General features: G+C 42.6%; 1 protein-coding gene across 2 annotated transcripts in view; it reads left to right on the top strand.

Moving 5' to 3' along the window:
• The window catches only part of LOC121877917 (T-cell leukemia homeobox protein 3-like), a 117,573-nt gene that overhangs the window by 72,380 nt on the left and 23,913 nt on the right, over positions 1 to 21,280 (top strand). Inside the window, exon 4 of one of the 2 annotated variants that reach the window (XM_042383874.1) lies at positions 13,237 to 13,272. The exons of the other annotated variant lie outside the window; for it this stretch is intronic. Coding sequence (XP_042239808.1) covers positions 13,237 to 13,272 — 36 coding nt within the window. The remainder of the gene's footprint in view (positions 1 to 13,236; positions 13,273 to 21,280) is intronic. 2 annotated transcript variants of the gene reach the window in all.

The raw sequence follows: 21,280 nt of genomic DNA, 5'->3' as shown, positions 1-21,280 counted from the left end.
ATTGGAGATGTAAGAGCGGATCGACTTAAGCTAAAAAATAAACAAATGGCGTCAGAATTAAACCAAGACTCTTACCTTCAACTAGACACGTTTACTTAATAGTTAGGAGACAACAATTCACTTAAGCAACCTTCGTAAATCAAAACTCAGGCTGGAACAGTAGAGATCATCGACTTTTAGTGCAGAAGAAAAAAAAAAAAAAAATCTTCCGAAACAATACTGAAAAAATCAACATCTTCAATTATAATCACCAAAGCATTTAATTGACATAATCCTTTAATGAACAAAGCTTAATAAAGTATATATATATTTTAACAGGTGCCATGTAGTTTGTTCAAAATAATTCCCGAATTGAACATCCATTGATCTAAGTGCCTTGAGTGTGGTCGTGGTAACAGCATCACCGAGTCACTGAGGAACCGCTGCTCTAAATGTGTCCAGACCTGAAGACTTGTTGATGCTTGTGTATCCCACCTTAATAGTTTCGTTTATAACTTACTATTTCTTTTAATTATTATTATTTTTTAATTGTTGTTAATTTAGTCTACGCGCTTCAAGATGTCAATTGTTAAAGGTTAAAATATTATAAAAATTAACAATAACTTAAAGAGGGAAAATCTTTGTCTAGTGAGGTTAATGTTTGTCCTATTGCTCATACACATACACAACACACACGCATACACACACACAACACACACACGCATACACACACACACAACACACACACGCATACACACACAACACAACACTACAACACAACTATCCTAGCTGAAACACTATTCAATAAAAAAAAACAATCAGACCTATACATTTTCCTGGACATTTTAACCACGAGTTCCGAAATAAATTAATGAGTCTATATTTTCCAACAAGAATTCAGCACATTACGTTTTCTTTTCATCTTTGGGTAATATTTTTCATCCCAATTTTCTCTATTCGGTTCCCATTTTGTTTTCTCTCTCTCTCTCTCTCTCTCTCTCTCTCTCTCTCTCTCTCTCTCCTTTTCCTCCCTCTCTCTCATCATTCATCTCATTGAAATGTATTTCCCCCGTTATTATTGCATCTTTTATTAATTTAGCTAAAGCTCGGATGTATCATGGGGATGGGTGGTTGGGAGAGGAGGAGGAGGGTGGCTTAGGGAGGAGGAGGGCAAGCAGGAGAGGAGGTGACTGCTCTATAGGACCCCAAAGAATGGCGGCAAGAATGTTGAAATAGTTTTTAGGAATGTAACATCAGATAAATAGACAGTAATTAAGTAGAATAATTTATGAAGGAGAGGAAAAAATTATCAGCCTCACGAAAAAAAATGGAAATTAACAAACAGAAAAAGAAATCATACTGACCTAAAAGCTAAACAAAATTATCATATATTCTGAAAGCTAAAGCTATAATCATACACAAGAGGACAGAAAAACACACATAATCACTTTGAGAAAAATTATTAACCCAATAATCTCACGCAAACAACAAAACAATTACAATTTACTTTAAGTTTCAAGCAACCTTAATCAGCTAAACAACTTAATCCAATTAATCCCATAACACAATACACAACGCTACGGGTAAAGTGATCAGATTAGTTGAAATTATATTTAAACGAGATTATTTAAATTTTAAGGATGAGATAATTACAAGAACCCAGTTTAAGTAAGATTCTATAATAAAGGTAATCTAATCTAAACAAGGTGATTAGTCGGGATAATCAGCAGTAAACAAAATAATTAATTCAATATAATCAAGATAATTTACTTCTCAACAAATCATCAATTAGGACTAATTTTTGTTTAGAAAGACGAGAGATAATTTTAGCCATAAGTCAGTGTCAGAGACTGTCTGTCTGTCTGTCTGTCTGTCTGTCTGTCTGTCTGTCTGTCGGGCCTTGACACAGTGAGTTCACGTCGAGAGTAGAGATAGGGAATAGGGATGAGGGTGGTGGGGAGGGAGGGTGGGGAGGGGAGGGTGGGGAGGGAGAGGGTGGGAGAGGTGGGGAGGAGAGGGGGGAAAGGGAGGTGTTACAGGAGATCGGCCATTTTTTATAAAGGATTTAATAAGGTTCAGTAGGATGTAAGGAAGGACACCAAAGACCTTACTTACATCCCCAATATCTATCCTGATCTATTCCTCCTCCATTATTTACATCTCAACTATTCCCTCTCCTCTATCAACCTCTTCCCACAATCATCCTCCCCTACAACCCCCCATCCCCCCACAATCAACCCCCCAACAATCAACCTCCCCCAACAATCAACCCCCCACAATCAACCTCCCCCACCAACCCCACAATCATTCTCACCTCACACTCAACCCCCACAATCAACCTCCCAACAACAACCTCCCAACAATCAACCTCCAACACCAACCTCCCTCACACTCAACCCCACAATCAACCTCAACAATCAACCTCCCCAACAATCAACCTCCCAAACAATCACCCTCCCTCACACTCAACCCCACAATCAACCCCTCACACCTCAACCCCACAATCATTTCACCACACTCACAACTCCCCACAATCAACCTCCCAACAATCAACTCCCAACAATCAACCTCCCCAACAATCAACCTTCCAACAATCAACCTCCAACAATCAACCTCCCAACAATCAACCTTCCATCAATCAACCTCCCCAACAATCAACCTCCCAACAATCAACCTTCCAACAATCAACCCCAACAATAAACCTCCAAATGTTCGACCCCCACAATCAACCTCCTCACAACAACTTCCTCATCTACTACCACTATCCATTTCAATCTATCATCTCTCACTTCAGTTACCTTTTTTTTCTTCTCCTCCTCACAATGGAAACAATTTCCTCTCGTTCTTATTTGCGGCCCGCTAAAAACGTTCCACCCCCCTTATCGTCAAGGGGGGAAAAGGGGAGAGTGAGGGGAGGGAAGAATGGGGAGGGATGAAGGGGGAGGAAAGTGGGAGGAGGGAAGGGAAGTGGAAGAGGAGGTGGGGGAGGGATGAAGGAAGGGAGGGAAGAAAGAAAGAGGGGGGGTGAGGAAGGGGGAAGGAAGGAGAAGGAGGGAAGGATGAAAGAGGGGAGAGAGGTGGGGAGGAGAAGGGGAGAGTTGAAATCATCAATCACCAGCGATAACCAGGTGTTGGTTATATCATGTTACCGTCGGCAATCATACCTGTATTACCTGCTATCCTGCTGTTATCATCATCCTGTGGCTATCATCATCCTGTGGGTTAATTAGCAACAGGATGTACTTAATCGGTTTTGCTGTTTGACTTGAAAGGAATTTAAAGAGGAAATGGAAAGGAATATGGCGTCTGTGTTTAGTTGTGTTACTTGTCTCTTTCTCTGTCTGTTTGACTGTCTCTCACTCTGTCTGTCTGTCTGACTGTCTCTCACTCTGTCTGTCTGTTTGTCTGTCTTTCCTCTTCAATCAACGCTAAACAGATGTCTTAATTCAACACCAGATAGATAGATAGATAGACCAAATGGAGAGAGAGAGAGAGAGAGAGAGAGAGAGAGAGAGAGAGAGGCAACCTCCTCGATGGAAAATGGCGGCCTTGTCTCTCCCTCCCACATACACACACACACAGCGAGTCTGAACCCTGCCTCCCTCCCTCCTTCCCTCTCTACCTTCCTCCCTCCCTCCCATCTCCCCTGCCGTGCCCGCCACAGACACGAACTCTGATTGGCCACTCCTTCACCAATCACATCGACTAATACATCAAGAATGAAGTGTGTGTGTGTGTGTGTGTGTGTGTCTGTGTGTGTACGTGTTCGTGTATCTATATATGTGTACGTAGGTGTAGGTGTGGGTGTATGTGTGTGTGTGTGTGTGTGTGTGTATCATCCGAGGTGTTTGCATTGTTTACACTTACGATGGTGGAGGCACTCTTGACATCATGGCCTTATGACTCTAAATTAAAGTATTATTATTATTATTATTTACAACAACAACAACAACGATAACAACAAAAATAACAACAACAACAATGAGAAACAACAACAACAACAACAACAATAACAATAATAATAATAATAATAATAATAATAATAATAATAATAATAATAATAATAATAATAATAATAATAATAATAATAATAATAATAATAATAATAATAATAATAATAATAATAATAATAATAATAATAATAATAATAAACATTCGCCTTAAAATCAATAAGAACTTCACTGAATATTAAGATAAAATAAGTTATTAATCTGACCCAAATAGCAGAATCAGTTGGTTCTAAATAAGACCATCCTTCTGCCACCACCTGCCGCCCTCTGACACCTTTTACCTCCCTTCTGCCAATCTCTGCCACCCTTTACCACCTTCTTCCAACCTCCTGCCACCATCTATCACCCTCTGCCAACCTCTTTCCACCCTCCACCAACCTCCTGCCACCCTCTACCAACCTACAGCCGCCCTCTGCCGCCCTCTGCCATCCTCTGCCACCCTTCCACCGCCCCCCTTCACCCCGGGGACTCTGGGGTGACGTACCCGCACAAGAAAAAAGGGGGAAAAAGGGACGAATTAGTTGGCATTGGAACGATCCGACACAATTACCCTCTCAAGTATACTAATCAGAGCCAACCTGGGCCACTAATTTAGCCCAGAGTTGGAATGAACGAGCCATGCCTTCACTAATTACTCAGCGAGGTCAGGATTGAGGGAGAAGGGGAAGGAGGGGGAGGAAGAAGAGGAGGAGGATTTTAAAGGGAAGAAGGAGGAAGGGAGGAGGGGGATTTTAAAGGGAAGGAGAAGGATGAGGAGAAAGGAGGAGGAGTAGGAGGAGAAGGAGGAGGAAGAAGAGGAGGAGGATTTTAAAGGGAAGAAGGAGGAAGAGGAGGGGAGGGGGATTTAAAGGAAGGAGAGGATGAGGGAGAAAGGGAGGAGGAGGAAAGGAGAGGAGGAGGAGGGGAGGAGGAGGAGGAGGAGGGGAGGAGGAGGATTTTAATGAAGGAGAAGGGATGAGGGGAGCAAGGAGGAGGAGGAGGGAGGAGGAGGGGAGGAGGAGGAGGGAGAGGAGGAGGAGGAGGAGGATTTTAAATGGAAGGAGAAGGATGAGGAGCAAGGGGAGGAGGAGGAGGAGGAGGAGGGGAGGAGAGAGGAGGGGAGGAAGAGGAGAAAGGAGGAGGAGGAGTAGTAGTAATAGTAGGAGGAGGAGGAGGAGAAAGAGGAGTAAGAGGTTTTTAAAGAGAAGGAGGAGGAAGAGGAAGAGGAGGATTTTAAACGGAAGGAGGACAAGATGGTGGATTCTAAAGTGGAGGAGAAGGAGGAAAGGGAGTAGGAGAGGGAGGAGGAATAGGAAGATGAGGAAGACTTTGAGGAAGATTATTTCAGAACGGAGTGGGCACTTAGTTTAGTTACAGCCGAGAATTAAAGAAAGCTGAGAGAGAGAGAGAGAGAGAGAGAGAGAGATAAGTAGGGAGGAAAAATAAGAAGGAAGAGAGAGGAAAACTACTCGAAGTGGAAAGAATGAAGGAAGAAGAAAAGAGAAAGATAAAACCCAACAAAAAGGAAAAAAAAGGAAGGAGGTGGACTTGGGCGACATCAATAAAAAGAAAGAGAAGAAATAAGAGAGAAATACGAAAAAGGGGAAAGGGGAAAACGACAATAAGTAAACAGTGACACAACGAAGAATTATAAAAAACCCGGAAACTAATGAAGAGGAATAAGAAAAGGAAAACAACGAAATAAACAAGACAACGAGAGAAAAAAACAAGATAAAACAGGGAAGAATGAAAGAAAATAAACAGCACCGTTACAAATAAATACAGAAATCGAATTAGGAAAACTGAAAGAATAAAGAAGTTGATAAATCAGAGAAGAACAAAGCAACGGGGAGAAATGAAGAAGTAAAAAGGGGAAAATGAAGAAAATACTACAATTAGTGAACAAAAGAGAGAAGTAAAAAGGAAAGAAGAACCATGTAATCAGGGAAGAATGACAAGGATAACAAAAGAAGGAAGAGATAAAACAAAGAATAGAAGACAAACAACAAGAAAGAAGACAAAACAGAAGAAGAATAACACGAATAAGACGAATGAGAAACAACAATAGGAAAAAAGATGACGACGAAAAGAAGACGAAAACAAACACGACGAAAAAGATGAAAAAGAAAACGAAAATAAAGACGAAAAACAAGAAAAAAGAAGTAAAAGATAGTTTATGAACGACTGCAATGAACCGTCAGTCAATCAGGAGAAATTGTAACCAAACATAGCATTCCGGACATGATTCCAGCTCAAGTACGGGTCATGCAAGATTGAATTTCACATTAGCCGCACGGAAACCCAGTTGGCTGAACTACCACACGAGCAGTTTAACTCGGCTCTATAATGGACGAAATTGGAGCCTTTTCTTCAACTTCTTCCCCTCCCCTTGTCCATCTCTTCCTCCCAGTCCTACCTTACTAATCCTTACCTCTTTTCCCCCTCATCCCAACCTCTATACCTTCCGTTAACCCCCATCTCCCCTTTCCTCTCCCTCCTCCTGACCCCACACTCATCCCCTCTCCCTCAACCCTTAACCCTGGCTCACACCCTAAGCCTCTTGCTTCCTTCCTGAAGCCTCCACCTTTCAGCAACCCCCTCCCCTCTGACTCACCTGCTTTCCTTCAATCACAAAAAAAAGAAAAGTAAACTATAGAAAAGAATTGAGGAAGCCGATGAACGAGACAGAGACAGACAGACAGACAGACAGACAGACAGAGACAAGGCATTACACTCCAGGGTTTCATGCGGGTCATAACATGGTTTAACTTACCAAAAAACCTTAATGACAGCCCTGATTTTTTTTTTCTTCCTTCTTCAATTGTCTGTACAAGAAAACACAACAGAAATGAATTACAGAACAAACAGTGGAGGTTCAACGCACGCATGAGCCTTTAATACTAATCCTTCCTTAAACCTCACTAAATTCATCCCCCTAACCTAACCTAACCTAACCTAAGCTAACACAACGAACGAAGAATTTTGACAACCCTACCGAAACAACAGGATAGTTTTTGGAGTGACTTTACACGATTGAATCATCTATAGGTCATATCTATAACACTCGAAGCGCACTCAGAAAAACCAAAACAAAAGAAGGTCGACAGTAAATAAAGTCACCCTTTAAAGGTGCTGAATAAAACTAGGGCATTTTTTTTTCCTCGGAGCGTCAAACTACACAAAAGACATACACTATAATCATCCTCAGAAAAAAAAGAACATCAATTGTAAACAAACCCGAAGAATACCTTGAGATAGAAACTGTATCAAAACGGGTAAATATTTCGAGGAACGGAGACATTTGGCTACAAGCGTCGGGTCACACAAAGACCTTTACGGACGGGCGGACGGACGGACGGATAGATAAACGCACGCACTCACTCACGCACGCACATCCTCCCTCCAGCAAAACGCTTCGGATAATTTATTCTTTGTAAATATAAGAAACAAAACGAGGGTTATTATACAGTTAGGTGGTGGGAACGGGGAGAGTGGGAGGGAGAGGGGGGAGGAAGTGAGGATGAGTGGGAGAGGGTGGTAGAAGGAGAGGGGAAAGAGTTTTGAGTGGGAAGAATGAGAATGGGAAAGGGGGGGGCTAAAACAGGTAGGGACAGGAATGGGGAAGGGCTCCAAGTATAGGAGGGGTGGAAAGGATTGAGTTGAGGGAATGAACGAGGCAGAGAAGGAAGGTGAGGGGAAAAGGGGAGGTTTGGCGGGGTGGAAATTCCAGCTTCAGTCGGTCAGCCGAATAGTCAGTCAGGTAACGGATGGAGAGAGAGAGAATGGGGGAGGAAGGAAAGGAAACTAAAAAAAATAAATAACAGGAAATCAAACCAGGGAGAAAGGGGGGAGAGAGGAAAGACGTAAAGGAAGGCAAAAATAAGCAGGGAGGGTAAAGGGAAGGAGGGGTAGCGGGAGACTGAAAAGACGTAAAGGTAGGGAGGGGAGGCTCAAAGAGAGGGAGAGGGGAGGAAAAGGAAAGAGAGGGGAAGTGGAGCAGGGTAAAAGGGGTAAGTCAAAGGGGTTGTGAGGGAGACTATCGAGCTCTTTATACCCCGGCTCATGAGGCGGTGGATCACGCGAGATGGCGATTAGTCTCATGTGAGAGACAGCTGGTGCCGCCGAGTCTAACAGTCAGCTGGTTCAGGCCGGACGCTACCAGCTCCGACGGTGCAGAGGAAGGAAGGGAGGGATAGAGGGATGGAAAGGGATAGAGGAAGAAGAAAGGGAATGGGAAGGTGAGGAAGGAAGGGATGGATAGAGGGATGGAAAGGGGTAGAGGAAGAAGAAAAGGAATGGAAAGGTGAGGAAAGAGGGAGAAGAGAGGGGGAATGAGATGGGAAGAAGGGATATATGGAGGGGGAGGAGGCAAATGTGAAAAAAGAGAAGGGAGGATAAAGAAGGGACGGGATAATAGGAAGAGGAGAGAGAAGAAGAGGAAAGAATGGGTAGGAAGTAGGGAAAAAACAACAGAGGAAGAAGGAATAGAAGATAAATAATAAGTGGGGGAAAGAGGAAGAAGAGGAGGGTGAAAAAGAAGTAGGGGAGGCGGAAGGATAGATAGGAGAGGAAGAAGTGAAGAAGGGGAGAGAGGAAGACTAGAAGAGGAAGAGGGAGGTAGTGGTAAAGGTAAGGTGAAAAAGAAGAGGGGGTGAGGTAGGGGATCTATGATTGTGGTTGAGGGGTAATAATTGTGGTTGATTGTGGTTGAGGGGTGATAATTGTGGTTGATTGTGGTTGAGGGGTAATAATAGGTTGATTATGGTTGAGGTAATAATAGGGGTGATTGTGGTTGACAGGGTAATAATTGTGGGTGATTGTGGTTGACAGGGTAGTAATAGTTGTTCATTATAGTTGAAGGGGGAAAATAAAATGGTTGACTAGTTGAAGGGGAAAAATAATAGTGGTTGGCTCTGTTGAAGGGGGGGAGGAGAGGCAGTTGAGAAGGATAATAACAGGAGTGATTGGGTGAGAGGGGTAATAATTGTGGTTGATTGTGGTTGAATGGGACACTAACAATTATTAATACTATGTTTAACAAAGGTGAGACATTGTTTTGACTTTAGCTGCGAGGGGGAAGGGGGAAGGGAGGGGAAGGTAGGGGTAGGTAAGGAAGGGAAGGGGGAAAGGAGGAGGGGGGGGAGACAGCAACACCACCAACAACTTACTGTATTGATGGGAGGGGGATGGGGGGTGGTAGTGAGGGGGTGATGGTGGTGAGGGGGTTAGTGGTGGTGGTGGTGGTAGTAATGTTGACTGATTGTTGTTGTGAGGGTAGTTTAATGCGGATTGTAATGGCAAGTAACTACAATTGAGGATAGAAATTGTGGTGACCAGACGGGGTAATGGTGGTTGATTGCATATAGAATGATGGTGTTTCTGGTTGACTGTAGTTGAGATTGATGTTAACATTAGTTGACAGTAAGTGAAGAAAAAGACTGCTATTTGAGAAGGGGGTAGTGGTGGTGGTAGACTGTAGTGGGTGTTGGTAATGGTGGTGGTTGATTGTGGTGGGTGTTGGTAATGGTGGTAGATTGTGGTGGGTGTTGATAGTTGATTGTGATGGGTGTTGGTAGTGGTGGTGGTAGATTGTGGTGGGTGGTGATAAGTGATGGTGGTAAATTGTGGTGGGTGTTGATAAGTGATGGTGGTAGATTGTGGTTGGGGAGGATATCAATGGTAGTTTATACGCGTTTATACCATCAACACTACTGTACGGAGGTGGTGTGAGGTTAAGACACAATGAGAATGACCCTATGATGTGTTTACGGACGATGGACTACATGTGTGTGTGTGTGTGTACGTGTGTGTGTGCGTGTGTACATGTGTGTGTGTGTACGTGTGTGTGTACGTGTGTGTGTACGTGTGTGTGTAAGGCCCTGACGACGCTGAACAAACAATAGTGACAGATCAGTTCCTCGCCTGCAGCCTGACGCTTCCTGGCGAGAACCCCGAGTGACAAGAAAGAAATTTGGAGGAATGAGAGGGAGTTAGTCTGAGGAGAAATAGAGGAGGTAGTCTGAGGAGTAAATGAGGGGAGTCTGAGGGAGTAAATGAGAGGGAGGTAGTCTGAGGGAGTAAATGAGAGGAGGTAGTCTGAGGAGTAAATGAGAGGGAGGGTAGTCTGAGGGAGTAAATGAGAGGAGTTAGTCTGAAGGAGAAATGAGAGGAGTTAGTCTGAGGGAGTAAATGAGAGGGAGGGTAGTCTGAGGGAGTAAATGAGAGGGAGGTAGTCTGAGGGAGTAAATGAGAGGGAGTTAGTCTGAGGGAGTAAATGAGAGGGAGTTGTTTGCACTGGATGTGATTCTTCCCAAGTGATACATTTTTTTTTACTTGTGTTTATTTATTTTATCAAGGCGTTATTTTATTTTTATCTTTATTATATATATTTTTAATGCGCCAAGTGAAGGTGTGTGTGTGTGTGTGTGTGTGTGTGTGTGTGTACCATTATTCACGTACATGTTGGTGGTTCAACCGGAACAACACGTCGCCACGAGAAGTTAGTCACTTGTTCCCCATCCACGCCCAACCCACACTACCCGCCCACGCCTGCCCACTACCTGCCCACGCCCGCCCACACTACCTACCCACACCCGCCCACTCTATCTACCCACACTTACCCACCTGTTACACTCACATCATTGTCGTACAATCGTCGCCGTGCTTATCAACTTAACCACTTACACTCACCGACCAAACAGACAGCCCACATCCATCAACATTTATCACCGCCCATACTCATCTCACTCAACGCCGCCCACAACCATCACTGACTCTCAATACCGCCTGCAATCATAACCTAAACTCAAAACGCCCATACTCACCACCCATGCACCACCCACACCCACCACATGAAGAAAATAAATCACACCAAAATACCAAAACAATAAGTTAAAATATCCACACACCCAGACATACCCACATCCACAAATTAAACCCACAATATCCACAACTCTCACAACATCCACCAACTTGAGTCACATCAGATACAGGAACACTTAAACAAGATAATTCAGATAGGTAGAAATTGACTACCTTGTGAGTGATTGACTTTACGTACTCATCAAGAGGCAGGTGGCGACGTGTAGTGGTGATAGTGAACCATTTACAACAAGGAATAATAATTAGATGGTGTTAGTGGATCATATATGGTGTTAGTGGATCATATATTGACCAATTTATGCAGGTGTTGTTGTTGTTGTTGTTGTGGTTTTATTATTGTTATTATTATTGTTATTGTTGTTGTTATTAATGTTCGTATTATTATTATTATTATTATTATTATTATTATTATTATTATTATTATTATTATTATTATTATTATATATTACAATAACTCCTCACACATATCGGGTCTTGATAACTAGGGGAGGAGATGAGGGAGGAGATGAGGGGAGGGGAGATGAGGGGGGGGAGATGAGAGGGAGGGGGAGGAAGCAGTAAGGAGAGGGGTGAGAAGAAGTGGAGAGGAAATGGGAGATGAGAGGAAGGTGGGAGAGAGGATAAAGGAAGGGGAAGGGAGATGAGAGAAAGGGGATGGGGAATGAGAGGAATGGGAAGTGAAAGGAAGATAAAAAGAAGGCAGAGGAAGGAAGAGGGAAGGAGATGGAAGGTGGGAGAAGGTAAGGGGGGAGACTAACACCTTTAGTTGAGAATTACCAGGGAAACGGGAGCTTAAATACGGCATAAGAAACCCGTTCTCCTTCCTCGCTAGTGAAAGGTCTTGGCTGGTCGAGGCTGTAAAATTATTCTTATCTTGATAATTAAAGGTTTTCACAGCTGAATGAAGAAATAAGAGGAAATGGACGATAATTATTTTTGCTCTCAATCTTTTTCTTTACCTGTGTTTCATTCTCTATTTATGCATTACCTCGTTGTTCTTCTTTCTCTCTCTCTCTCTCTCTCTCTCGTTCTCTTTTTTTTCTCGTTTCGGTTTAATTACTCTCTTCTTACCTCTTTTATTTCCTTCCTTTCTTTACATTTTTATCATTTTCTTACTTTATTCAATTTCTAGTTTCCTTTTTTCCTCTTTTTTACTCCCTATTCCTTTCTTACTCTCTCTTTAACTTCTTGTTCCTTCTCCTACTTCTCATTTTTTATCCTCTCCCCCCCTCTCTCTCTCTCCCTACACACGACAAGCCCCCACACCCCCACCCCTACACCCTACACCCCCACCAGGAGCGTTTCATCACCCTCGGGGACGTGAAATAATGTGTTCTTGAGCGGCTGAAAGAAATCTACTGAGTTAACGCCTCAGTAACTCCCGCTCTTCAAGGCTTCACTTACGGCAATTTCCAAGGCTTCTGTCGAGGTTTCAGTTATGACAATATTCAAAGCTTCATAATTAAGACTATTTCAAAAGCTTCATCAACGAGTGCTTTTTTCGAAGGCTTCACTTATAACAATCATCAAGGCTTCATACCTATAACACTTAACAAATCCTTCATGGTACGATACTGAAATCTCGTAACAAAACTCCAAACACACACACACATACAGACATACAACACGGTACATATGCTTACCTTCATCCTGCGCTGGGACTTGAGGTGTGTGTGGGGGAGGAGGAGGGGAGGAAACATCAACACCAATGACGTATACCTGTTGATACCTGTTGAGAGAGAGGTGAAACTAATTAATGACTAAATTGGTTAATAAACAAAATCTAATGATATAATCGATAATATGCTAAAAATAAATGAATAATTATTGAATGGAAACTAAGTTCATGATTAGTCTACTTTGTATAGTGTATGTGTGTGTGTGTGTGTGTGTGTGTGTGTGTGTGTGTGTGTGTGTGTGTGTGTGTGTGTGTGTGTGTGTTTTGCTCTCTTTCTTTATCCACCTCACACGAAAGAGGAAGAGGAGTAGGGAAGTTAGACAGCAAAAATAAAGACTTAATTTATTGCCGCTGTTGAAGAAGGAGGGGAGAGGAGGGTAAGGGAGAGGGAGGGGGGAAGAGGGGAGGGGAAGAGGGAGGGGGGGGTATATACGCTCTTAAGAATCGATAAGCTATTGTTTTATGTGGTGAGAATGTACGAGTATATTGCATGCTTATTGGACGAGTAATACACCTCACACACCAAAAGCACACGCCATTCCACGCTGACACACACACAACACACACACACACACACACACACACACACACACACACACACACATGTGACACCCCCTCCCAAAGATTCATGTCCACTAAGCTGTGAGAGACCATAAAACCTATGTCATTTCTGCCTAACTATTTATAATGTTTATTTCTTGTTCTCAGGCGGACTGGAGAGGGTGATGGGGGTTACCTACTAGGGTAAGCGAGTCACATCTGGCCTTAGGAGTTGGGGAGGGCAAGAAATGGTGGTGATGGTGGAGGTAGTGGTGGTGGTGGTGGTGGTGGTGGTGGTGGTGGTGGTGGTGGTGGTGATGGTGGAGGGTAGTGGTGGTAGTGGTGGTGGTGGTAGTGGTGGTGGTGGTGGTGGTGGTAGTGGTGGGTGGTGGTGGTGGGTGGTGGTGGTGGTGGTGGTGGTGGTGGTGGTGGTGATGCTGGTGGTGGTAGGGATGTTGTTATCGAGAAGTAATCGTAAGAGATATAGTAGTGGTAGTTGATAGTGGTAGTGGTAGGGTGTAGGGAAGAATATTGGGATGGGGGGGTGATGATTGTGGTAGGGAAATAAAGTTTTAGGAAATGGTGGTTGTTGTTGTGGTTAGAAATGGTGGATAGAGATTAGTCTACTGAATTATGATGAGTGGTTATAGCGATATTAGGGAGAGTTGTAGTAGTGGTGGTTATGGTGCTAGTAGAGATGGTTGTAGTGGTGGTGGTTATGGTGCTAGTAGGGGTGGTTCTAGTGATGACGGTTATGGTGTTAGTGGGGATGGTTGTGGTGATTATAGTGCTAGTTGGGATCGTGGTAGTGGTGGTAGTAGTTGTAGTAGTGGTGGTGGTGGTGGTGGTGGTGGTGGTGGTGGTTATAAGGATGTAGCGGTAATAATTGTAATTAATAATGTTAATAATTATAAATAACAATAGTAGTGATGATGATGATGATGATGATGATATTAATGATGATGATGATGATGATGATGATGATGATGATGATAATGAAGATGATGATGGCAATAACTGTAGTGTAAATAATGTTTATGGTAATGATAATAATAATGGTGATGGTGATAATGAAAGCAATAACTCAGGTAGTGAACATGGTAGGATAGAAAGATATATGGAAGAACAGAACAGGGAACAAAGAAGCGGAAAGATAAGAGGAATAAAAAGAAAAATATGGATGCAACTTAATGATAACAATATGGAATCTTATACATAAAAACACAGCACAAAATAATGATTAAAAAAAATTCAATAATTACACCAATAAATGATAAAGTAAAAACAATTAGTTATCCCTTAAATTGAGTTTTTAAAGACTATTTTGATTTTTTTTTTAGATGGGGAGGAAGGAAAGGAAGGAGGGTGGGGGGTAGGGGGGTGGGGGGTAGGGGGTGGGGGGTAGAGGGGTTAGAGGAGTCATGATCGTATGAAAAAAAAAATCTAAAATAACATTAAAATTTGAACATACCTTTAGTTAAAACTCTCTCCTTGATGATAACTATACACAAAAATATTTAGCAATAGAGAAGAAAAAAATAATAATAAAAAATAGCAAGATAGGATCAGAAATGCCAAGAACCTTACGTCAAAGTGTAATGAGGACTAGGAACGCGCCCTCGGTTATACATCACAGTAATGGCCAATACCAGTGGGGGAGAAATTAAAGTACAAAACACAACTTAAGCGAATGTAATTATACGGAGGGAGAGACAGATGGTCGACACTCACAGAAACACTGACAAATTTACCAGCGTTATCCGTGCGCTTTGTACATTAGGGGGGAGGAGGAGGGGGGAGGGGGTAGGGAAGGGGAAGGGGGGATGGAGGGGAGGGGGAGTGAGAGGGGTAGAGGAGAGGGGAAGAGGAGGGAGTAGGGAGGTGGAGGGTGGAGGAAGGGGAGGGAGAGGGCACGGTAGAAAGGGAAGGTGGAGGGAGAGGTGAAGACAGGGAAGGAGAGAGGAAAGGGGGGGGGGGAAGGGGTGGAGTAAAATATACCATAATTTACAGCATGGCTTCAGTCCTTCCCATAAGTTATCATCTCTGGCAATAGGTGACACTTTAGTAATTTATAGATCAATTTATATAACACTGAACAAGAGTATATGGTCTCTCAAAACTGACAGGAATTTATATGATGTATCGAGTCGATTTATATACATTCAAATCATGATATACTTAAATATTATAACAATATATAAAAATTGATGTAGTTTGTATATTTAAACGTTAGATAATATACATTTTTTATAGTATATACAGAATTCTCATATATAAAAACACCTTAAAAATAACTAACATGAAATACATAGTCGTTTGTTTATATAAATTATAATATAGTTTAAACCTATACCTTATAAATATCTGTCTATAAAATGAGCCTATATAGTTCACCAATTCCTATATCATATAGAAAATAATATCGCTTTCAAACAAAAAAAAACTAAGTCATCTACAACACAAGAAGGAAATAGTGGATTAGGAACGTAATATATCATAATTCTATATCATCAACATATATAAGAACCATCCTATATGATTTAGTCATTTGTATAATAAGAGAAACGTGTCTCATATAACAACAAGAAGTAAGTTATTTATATGCAGTGGCGAGTTGTATTAGATTATGGCGAGTTGTGTCAGATTATGGCGAGTTGTATTTGATTATGGCGAGTTGTGTCAGATTATGGCGAGTTGTATTTGATTATGGCGAGTTGTATCAAATTATGGCGAGTTGTATCAAATTATGGCGAGTTGTACCAAATTACATGAGTTGTATCAAATTATAGCGAGTTTGCACAATATGAGTTGTATCAAATTGTGATCTGTATTAGATTATAGCGAGTTGTATCAAATTATGGCGAGTTGTATCAAATTATAGCGAGTTGTATCAAATTATAGCGAGTTGTAATAAATTATGGCGAGTTGTAAAAATTATAAACATAACATTAACTTGTCTCACAATATATATATAATGAATTTATATAAGAAGTATCCAATAGCGATTAGTAATTTATATACTATCATATACAAAAGGTAATTAATCCCTTTAATACAATCACATAATAAAAAAGTGAAGTCATATAAAAAACACCAAATGATAATATCACTGAATCTCATATGATCGATTTATATAATGGTTATATAGCACAATAAACTAATTTATATAAAACAGAAAGCTGCATTACAGATATATTAATATTATATAATCTCATTAACATATAAATATCAAATTACACGATACTTCAATTCCTATAATTATTTATATAAGAATTATAGGTTAGGTTAGAAGTTAAGGTTAGGCTAGGTAGGTTAGGCTAGGTAGGTTAGAGGCTAGGTAGGTTAGGGTTAGGTTAGGTTATGTTAGGTTAGGCTAGTTATATTAGGTTAGAGTTAGGTAGGTTAGGTTAGGAGGTTAAGTTGTAGGTAGGTTAATAGGTTAGGTTAGGCTAGGTTAGGTTAGGTTAGGTTAGGTTAGGTTGGTTAGGTTAGATTAGGTTAGGGTTAGGCTAGGTTAGGTTAGGTTAGGTTAGGTTAGGTTAGGCAGGTTAGGTTAGGTTAGGCAGTCTTTTTTGTGGTGTGGTTTGATCTCTCCCTTCATTATTGTGTATGTGAATAAAACTCCAATTGTATACTTTATTCACATTTACATCTTTCACAACAGTAACATGAGACACATTTAGTCCTCTATAGCATGATATAACTTAACTCTATATTATCTAACTATATATTTCTATATTATGATTTCTTAATTGGAATTCTATAGGTGTAAAACCACTATAGGAGATAAAGGTGTAGTTTGAACCACTATAGTGCGATAATGGTGTAGTTTGAACCACTATAGTGAGATAAGGGTGTAGTACCACTATAGTGAAAATAGTTTGAACCACTATAGTGCGATAATGGTATAGTTTGAACCACTATAGTGAAATAAAGGTATAGTTTGAGCCACTATAGTGAGATAATTGAGTCGTGTATCGCTGGAAGTGCGTAGTGCGTCGTTGGAGATGCGTCATGCGTCAATTGATTCGTTTGACCCTAAAGTAACCATGATAACTGACTAGTGTCGTTTAAGGTAATATTATCCTAAAAAAATATCCCTAAAATAATCCAGGTTAATTGACTGTTGACATTTAAGGTAATATCTAAAATAATTTATCCTTAAAATAATTTACTATAAACAATTACGATAATCTACAGACATATTTAAAAATAATTAAGGTGCTATTTAAGGTAATAATTAGGTCTAGGTAAATGTTTTTAAGGTTATGCTAATAAATCTATCCTAAAATCCCTTAAGAAAACAATTAAACCACAATCCTTAAAATATTCGCTTACGGTAACCTAAAAGAACGCATCGAAAAAAAAAACCCAGCGTGTGTGTGTGTGTGTGTGTGTGTGTGTGTGTGTGTGTGTGTGTGTGTGTGTGTGTGTGTGTGTGTGTAGCCCCTTCCTCCTCACATAAAATAACACCAAGTACAACCGATGTGTGTGTTCGTAAGTCCGGAAAATCGACGCTACCGGTTAATTAGATATCCGGGATTATTTAAGCTTCGGATAATACAACACCACGCTATCAACCGACCCTGGATGATTACCCCAAAAAATTGTCAGCTGCATTAGAGGAAATTTTATGCCTTTGTTCCGACTTTACTCACTTACTGAAGCTCTGGACCGACAATTTGTGAAGAGTGAAGAGCAGGGGAGTCACAGTAAACATGGGGTGAAAGGCAGATATGATAAAGAAGGAGATGGTAAAAGGTAAATGAGGAGGAAAACAATGATAACTAAGAAGAACACAGGAATAAAGACGCATAGACTCAATGAATAAACGGACATAGACACATACAGACATAGGGAAATACAAAGGGAAACACGAACACAGGGAAACACAAGACACAGGGAAACACGACACAGGGGAAACACGGACACAGGGAAACACAGATACGATAACACACAGACACAGGGAAACACGAACACGGCGAAACACGGACACGACAGAAACACGGACATGGGAAACACGAATACAGGGAAACACGAACACAATAACACACGGACACAGGGAAACACGGACACAGGAAACACGGACACAGGGAAACACAGGCTGAGGGAAACACGGACACGGAGAAACACGGACACAGGAAACATGGACACAGGGAAACACAGACACGAGCAGAAACACCGGACACAGGAGGAAACACAGGACCTGGGGAAACACGGACACGGAAACCGGACCCGGGGAAACACGGACACAGGGAAACACAGACACGGCAGAACACGGACACAGGGAAACACGGACACGGGGAAACACGGACACGGGAAACATGGACAAGGGAAACACAGACACGGCGAAACACGGACACAGGGAAACACGAACACAGGGAAACACGGACACGGCAGAACACGAAACACAGGAACACGGACACACAAAAGCCTCAGTTTCCGCCTTGCCTACAAGTTGAAGAAGACCCACAAACCTTATACTCTAATACGTCGTCTATTACCAAACCTAACATAGGATCTGAACACATTACACCAACACGGAATTCAGGCTTCAATTAAGGGTTCGGGTTCGGAATTTAACCAGCCGATCATCACTTGTTATGCAAATGTATGAAGTTAGTCGGTAAAGTAAGGGGTTTAATGGCGCGTTAGCTGTTCCATTACGCCATAAAGGTATAAAATTTATGGTTTTACAGTAAGGTGTGGGCGTAAGTGACAGGATAACGTGGTGTAGGATTTTTTGCTGAGGAGGTGTTGGTTACGGGTCTGATGTTGGGATAGGGTCAATGAGAGCTGTATATGGGGTCTACGTTGTGAAAAGTAAACACCATGGTAATGCACATCTGTTATTGCAGTGAGAGTGAGTAAGTGAGTGAGTGAGTGAATAAAACCATACAGAAACTAACAAAAATAATCATAAAATTCCAACTAACGAATAAAAACGACAATATAAATCCACCCCAGAATTAAATTTAAAGAGCCACATTACTCTCCCGCCATCACAGTTTGTTTACATTCATCAGCTGTGACTTTAAAAACCACAACAATGGCGTCTTTCATCTAGGAGATTAAACTCGTCTGAGACATTGTTCCTCAGATGATAAAACAAATGGATTCACAGTCAGTATATCACAGTCTTATGTCCCTACGGAAGGTAATAACACACCACAAAATAATAAAATTCCTAGAAACAATAATAACAATAATAATAATAATAATAATAAAAAAAATGAAATCACAGGACCCATTATGACCCGCCTTTACGCAATATAATACAACAAAGTCTAGCTGTTTCCTACGTCCAATTGCCGTCATCGCCGACAATTCAGAGTTGAATATCCAAAGACATGCGAGAAGGGGGCTTGGGGAAGGTCTGGGGGTGGAAGGAGGGGGATAGAGGATTACTGGGGGTTGGGGGGAGAGGAGATACAGGCCAGACAGCAAATCTTGGTAGTGGTCAATAATCCCAGTAATACCCCGGGCCGACTGTGTGGGGGGATGGAGGGAGGGAGGGAGGGGGGAAGAGAGGTGGGGGTGTTCCGTGCGCACTCTTAGAATCAACGACGGTATTTTTCGTGTCATGGCGGCAGAGTAATTTTCAAGGGGGCTGCGAAATTTACATCAATCTCGCCATGGGGACAGCTGGCAGGGGTGGGGGGGGAGGAGAGAAAAGAGGTGCCGCCCCTCCTCCTCACTCAACCGCCCTCTAAAAAAAACACTGTCTTGGGAGGGGGTATGTGAGTGGAATGGGAAAGGAGGAGGAGGAGGAAGATGTAGGGAAAGGGTGTGTGTGTGTGTGTGTGTGTGTGTGTGCGTGTGTGTGTGTGTGTGTTTCAGGCACTCAAGCACACAGATCCAGTCTTTATATTCTGTTTTTCTCCTCCCTTAACTCACAACTCTCACAGCTTAACAACATAGTGAATTGTTATGAAGAGGTGTGATTTAATTTAGATAGTGAGAGAGGGGGAAGGGTGAGGGAAGGGAGGTGGTGAGGGGGAAGGGAGGTGGTGAGGGGAAGGGAGGTGGTGAGAGGACAGGGGAGGTGGTGAAGAGGTGGTGAGGGGGAAGGGGAGGTGGTGAAGGGGAAGGGGGAGGTGGTGGGGAGAAGGGGGGAGGTGGTGAGGGGGGAAGGGGAGGTGGTGAGAGGGGAAGGGGAGGGTGGTGGGGGGAAGGAGTTGGTGGGGAAAGGGGGAGGTGGGGGGAAGGGGAGGTGGTGAAGGGGGGAAGGAGGTGGTGAGGGATGGGGAGGTGGTGGGGAGATGGGGAGGTGGTGAGGAAGGGAGGTGGTGAGGGGATGGGGGTGGTGAGGGATGGGAGGTGGTGAAGGGGAGGAGGTGGTGAAGGGGAAGGGGGGTGGTGAGGGGAAGGGGAGGTGGTGAGGAAGGGGAGGTGGTGAGGGGGATGGGGAGGTGGTGAAGGGAGGGAGGTGGTGAAGGGGAAGGGAGGTGGTGAGGGGGGATGCGGAGGTGGTGGGGAGGTGGGTGAGGGGGGAAGGGAGGTGGTGAGGGGAAGGGGAGGTGGTGAGGAGGAGAGGGGTGGTGAAGGGGGAAGGGAAAGGAGGTGGTGAAGGGAGAAGGAAGTAAAGCAGGGTGAGGGGAGAATAGAGACAGGTGAAGAGTGAAAAGGGCGTGGAAGGGAGGTAGAAAGGTTGACAGAGAGAGAAGAGGGAAGAGAAAGAGAATTGCAGGAAGGGAGGTGTAATAGTGGAAGAAAGAGAGAAAAGAGAGGGTGGGAGATGGAAATAGTAAAAGTATAGACAGAAGGAAGGAGGAATAAAAGGATAAAGCAAAAAAAAAAGGGGAGGAGGATGAGAAGGGGAGAAGACACAAGAGGAACAGGAGAAAATAGAATAATAAGGAAAGAAAAGAAAGAAGGGTTTGGAAGCTTGACAGACGAATTAGGAGAGAGAGAGAGAGACAAGAACAGGAGGAGAAGTGACGGAACGAATGACGACATGAAAAGGAGAGACGGATAACTGGGAAAATAGGTGGGGGAAGAATACCGTGGGGATAAAGAAAGGGGTGAATAACGAGGTAAGAGAGAGAGAGAGAATAAGAGGAGGGGACGATTAATGTAGAAAGTACCAGTGTGTGTGTGTGTGTGTGTGTGTGTGTGTGTGTGTGTGTGTGTGTGTGTGTGTGTGTGTGTGTGTGTGTGTGTGTGTGTGTGTGTGTGTGTGCTTACTGTCTTTACAATCCAACTAAAAAGT

This window comes from Homarus americanus, unplaced genomic scaffold, assembly GCF_018991925.1.
Source record: "Homarus americanus isolate GMGI-L3 unplaced genomic scaffold, GMGI_Hamer_2.0 scaffold42391, whole genome shotgun sequence".
Classification (NCBI taxonomy): Eukaryota; Metazoa; Arthropoda; class Malacostraca; order Decapoda; family Nephropidae; genus Homarus; species Homarus americanus.
Note: the sequence above shows the minus strand (reverse complement) of the source record. Positions and strands in the feature narration are given on the sequence as shown.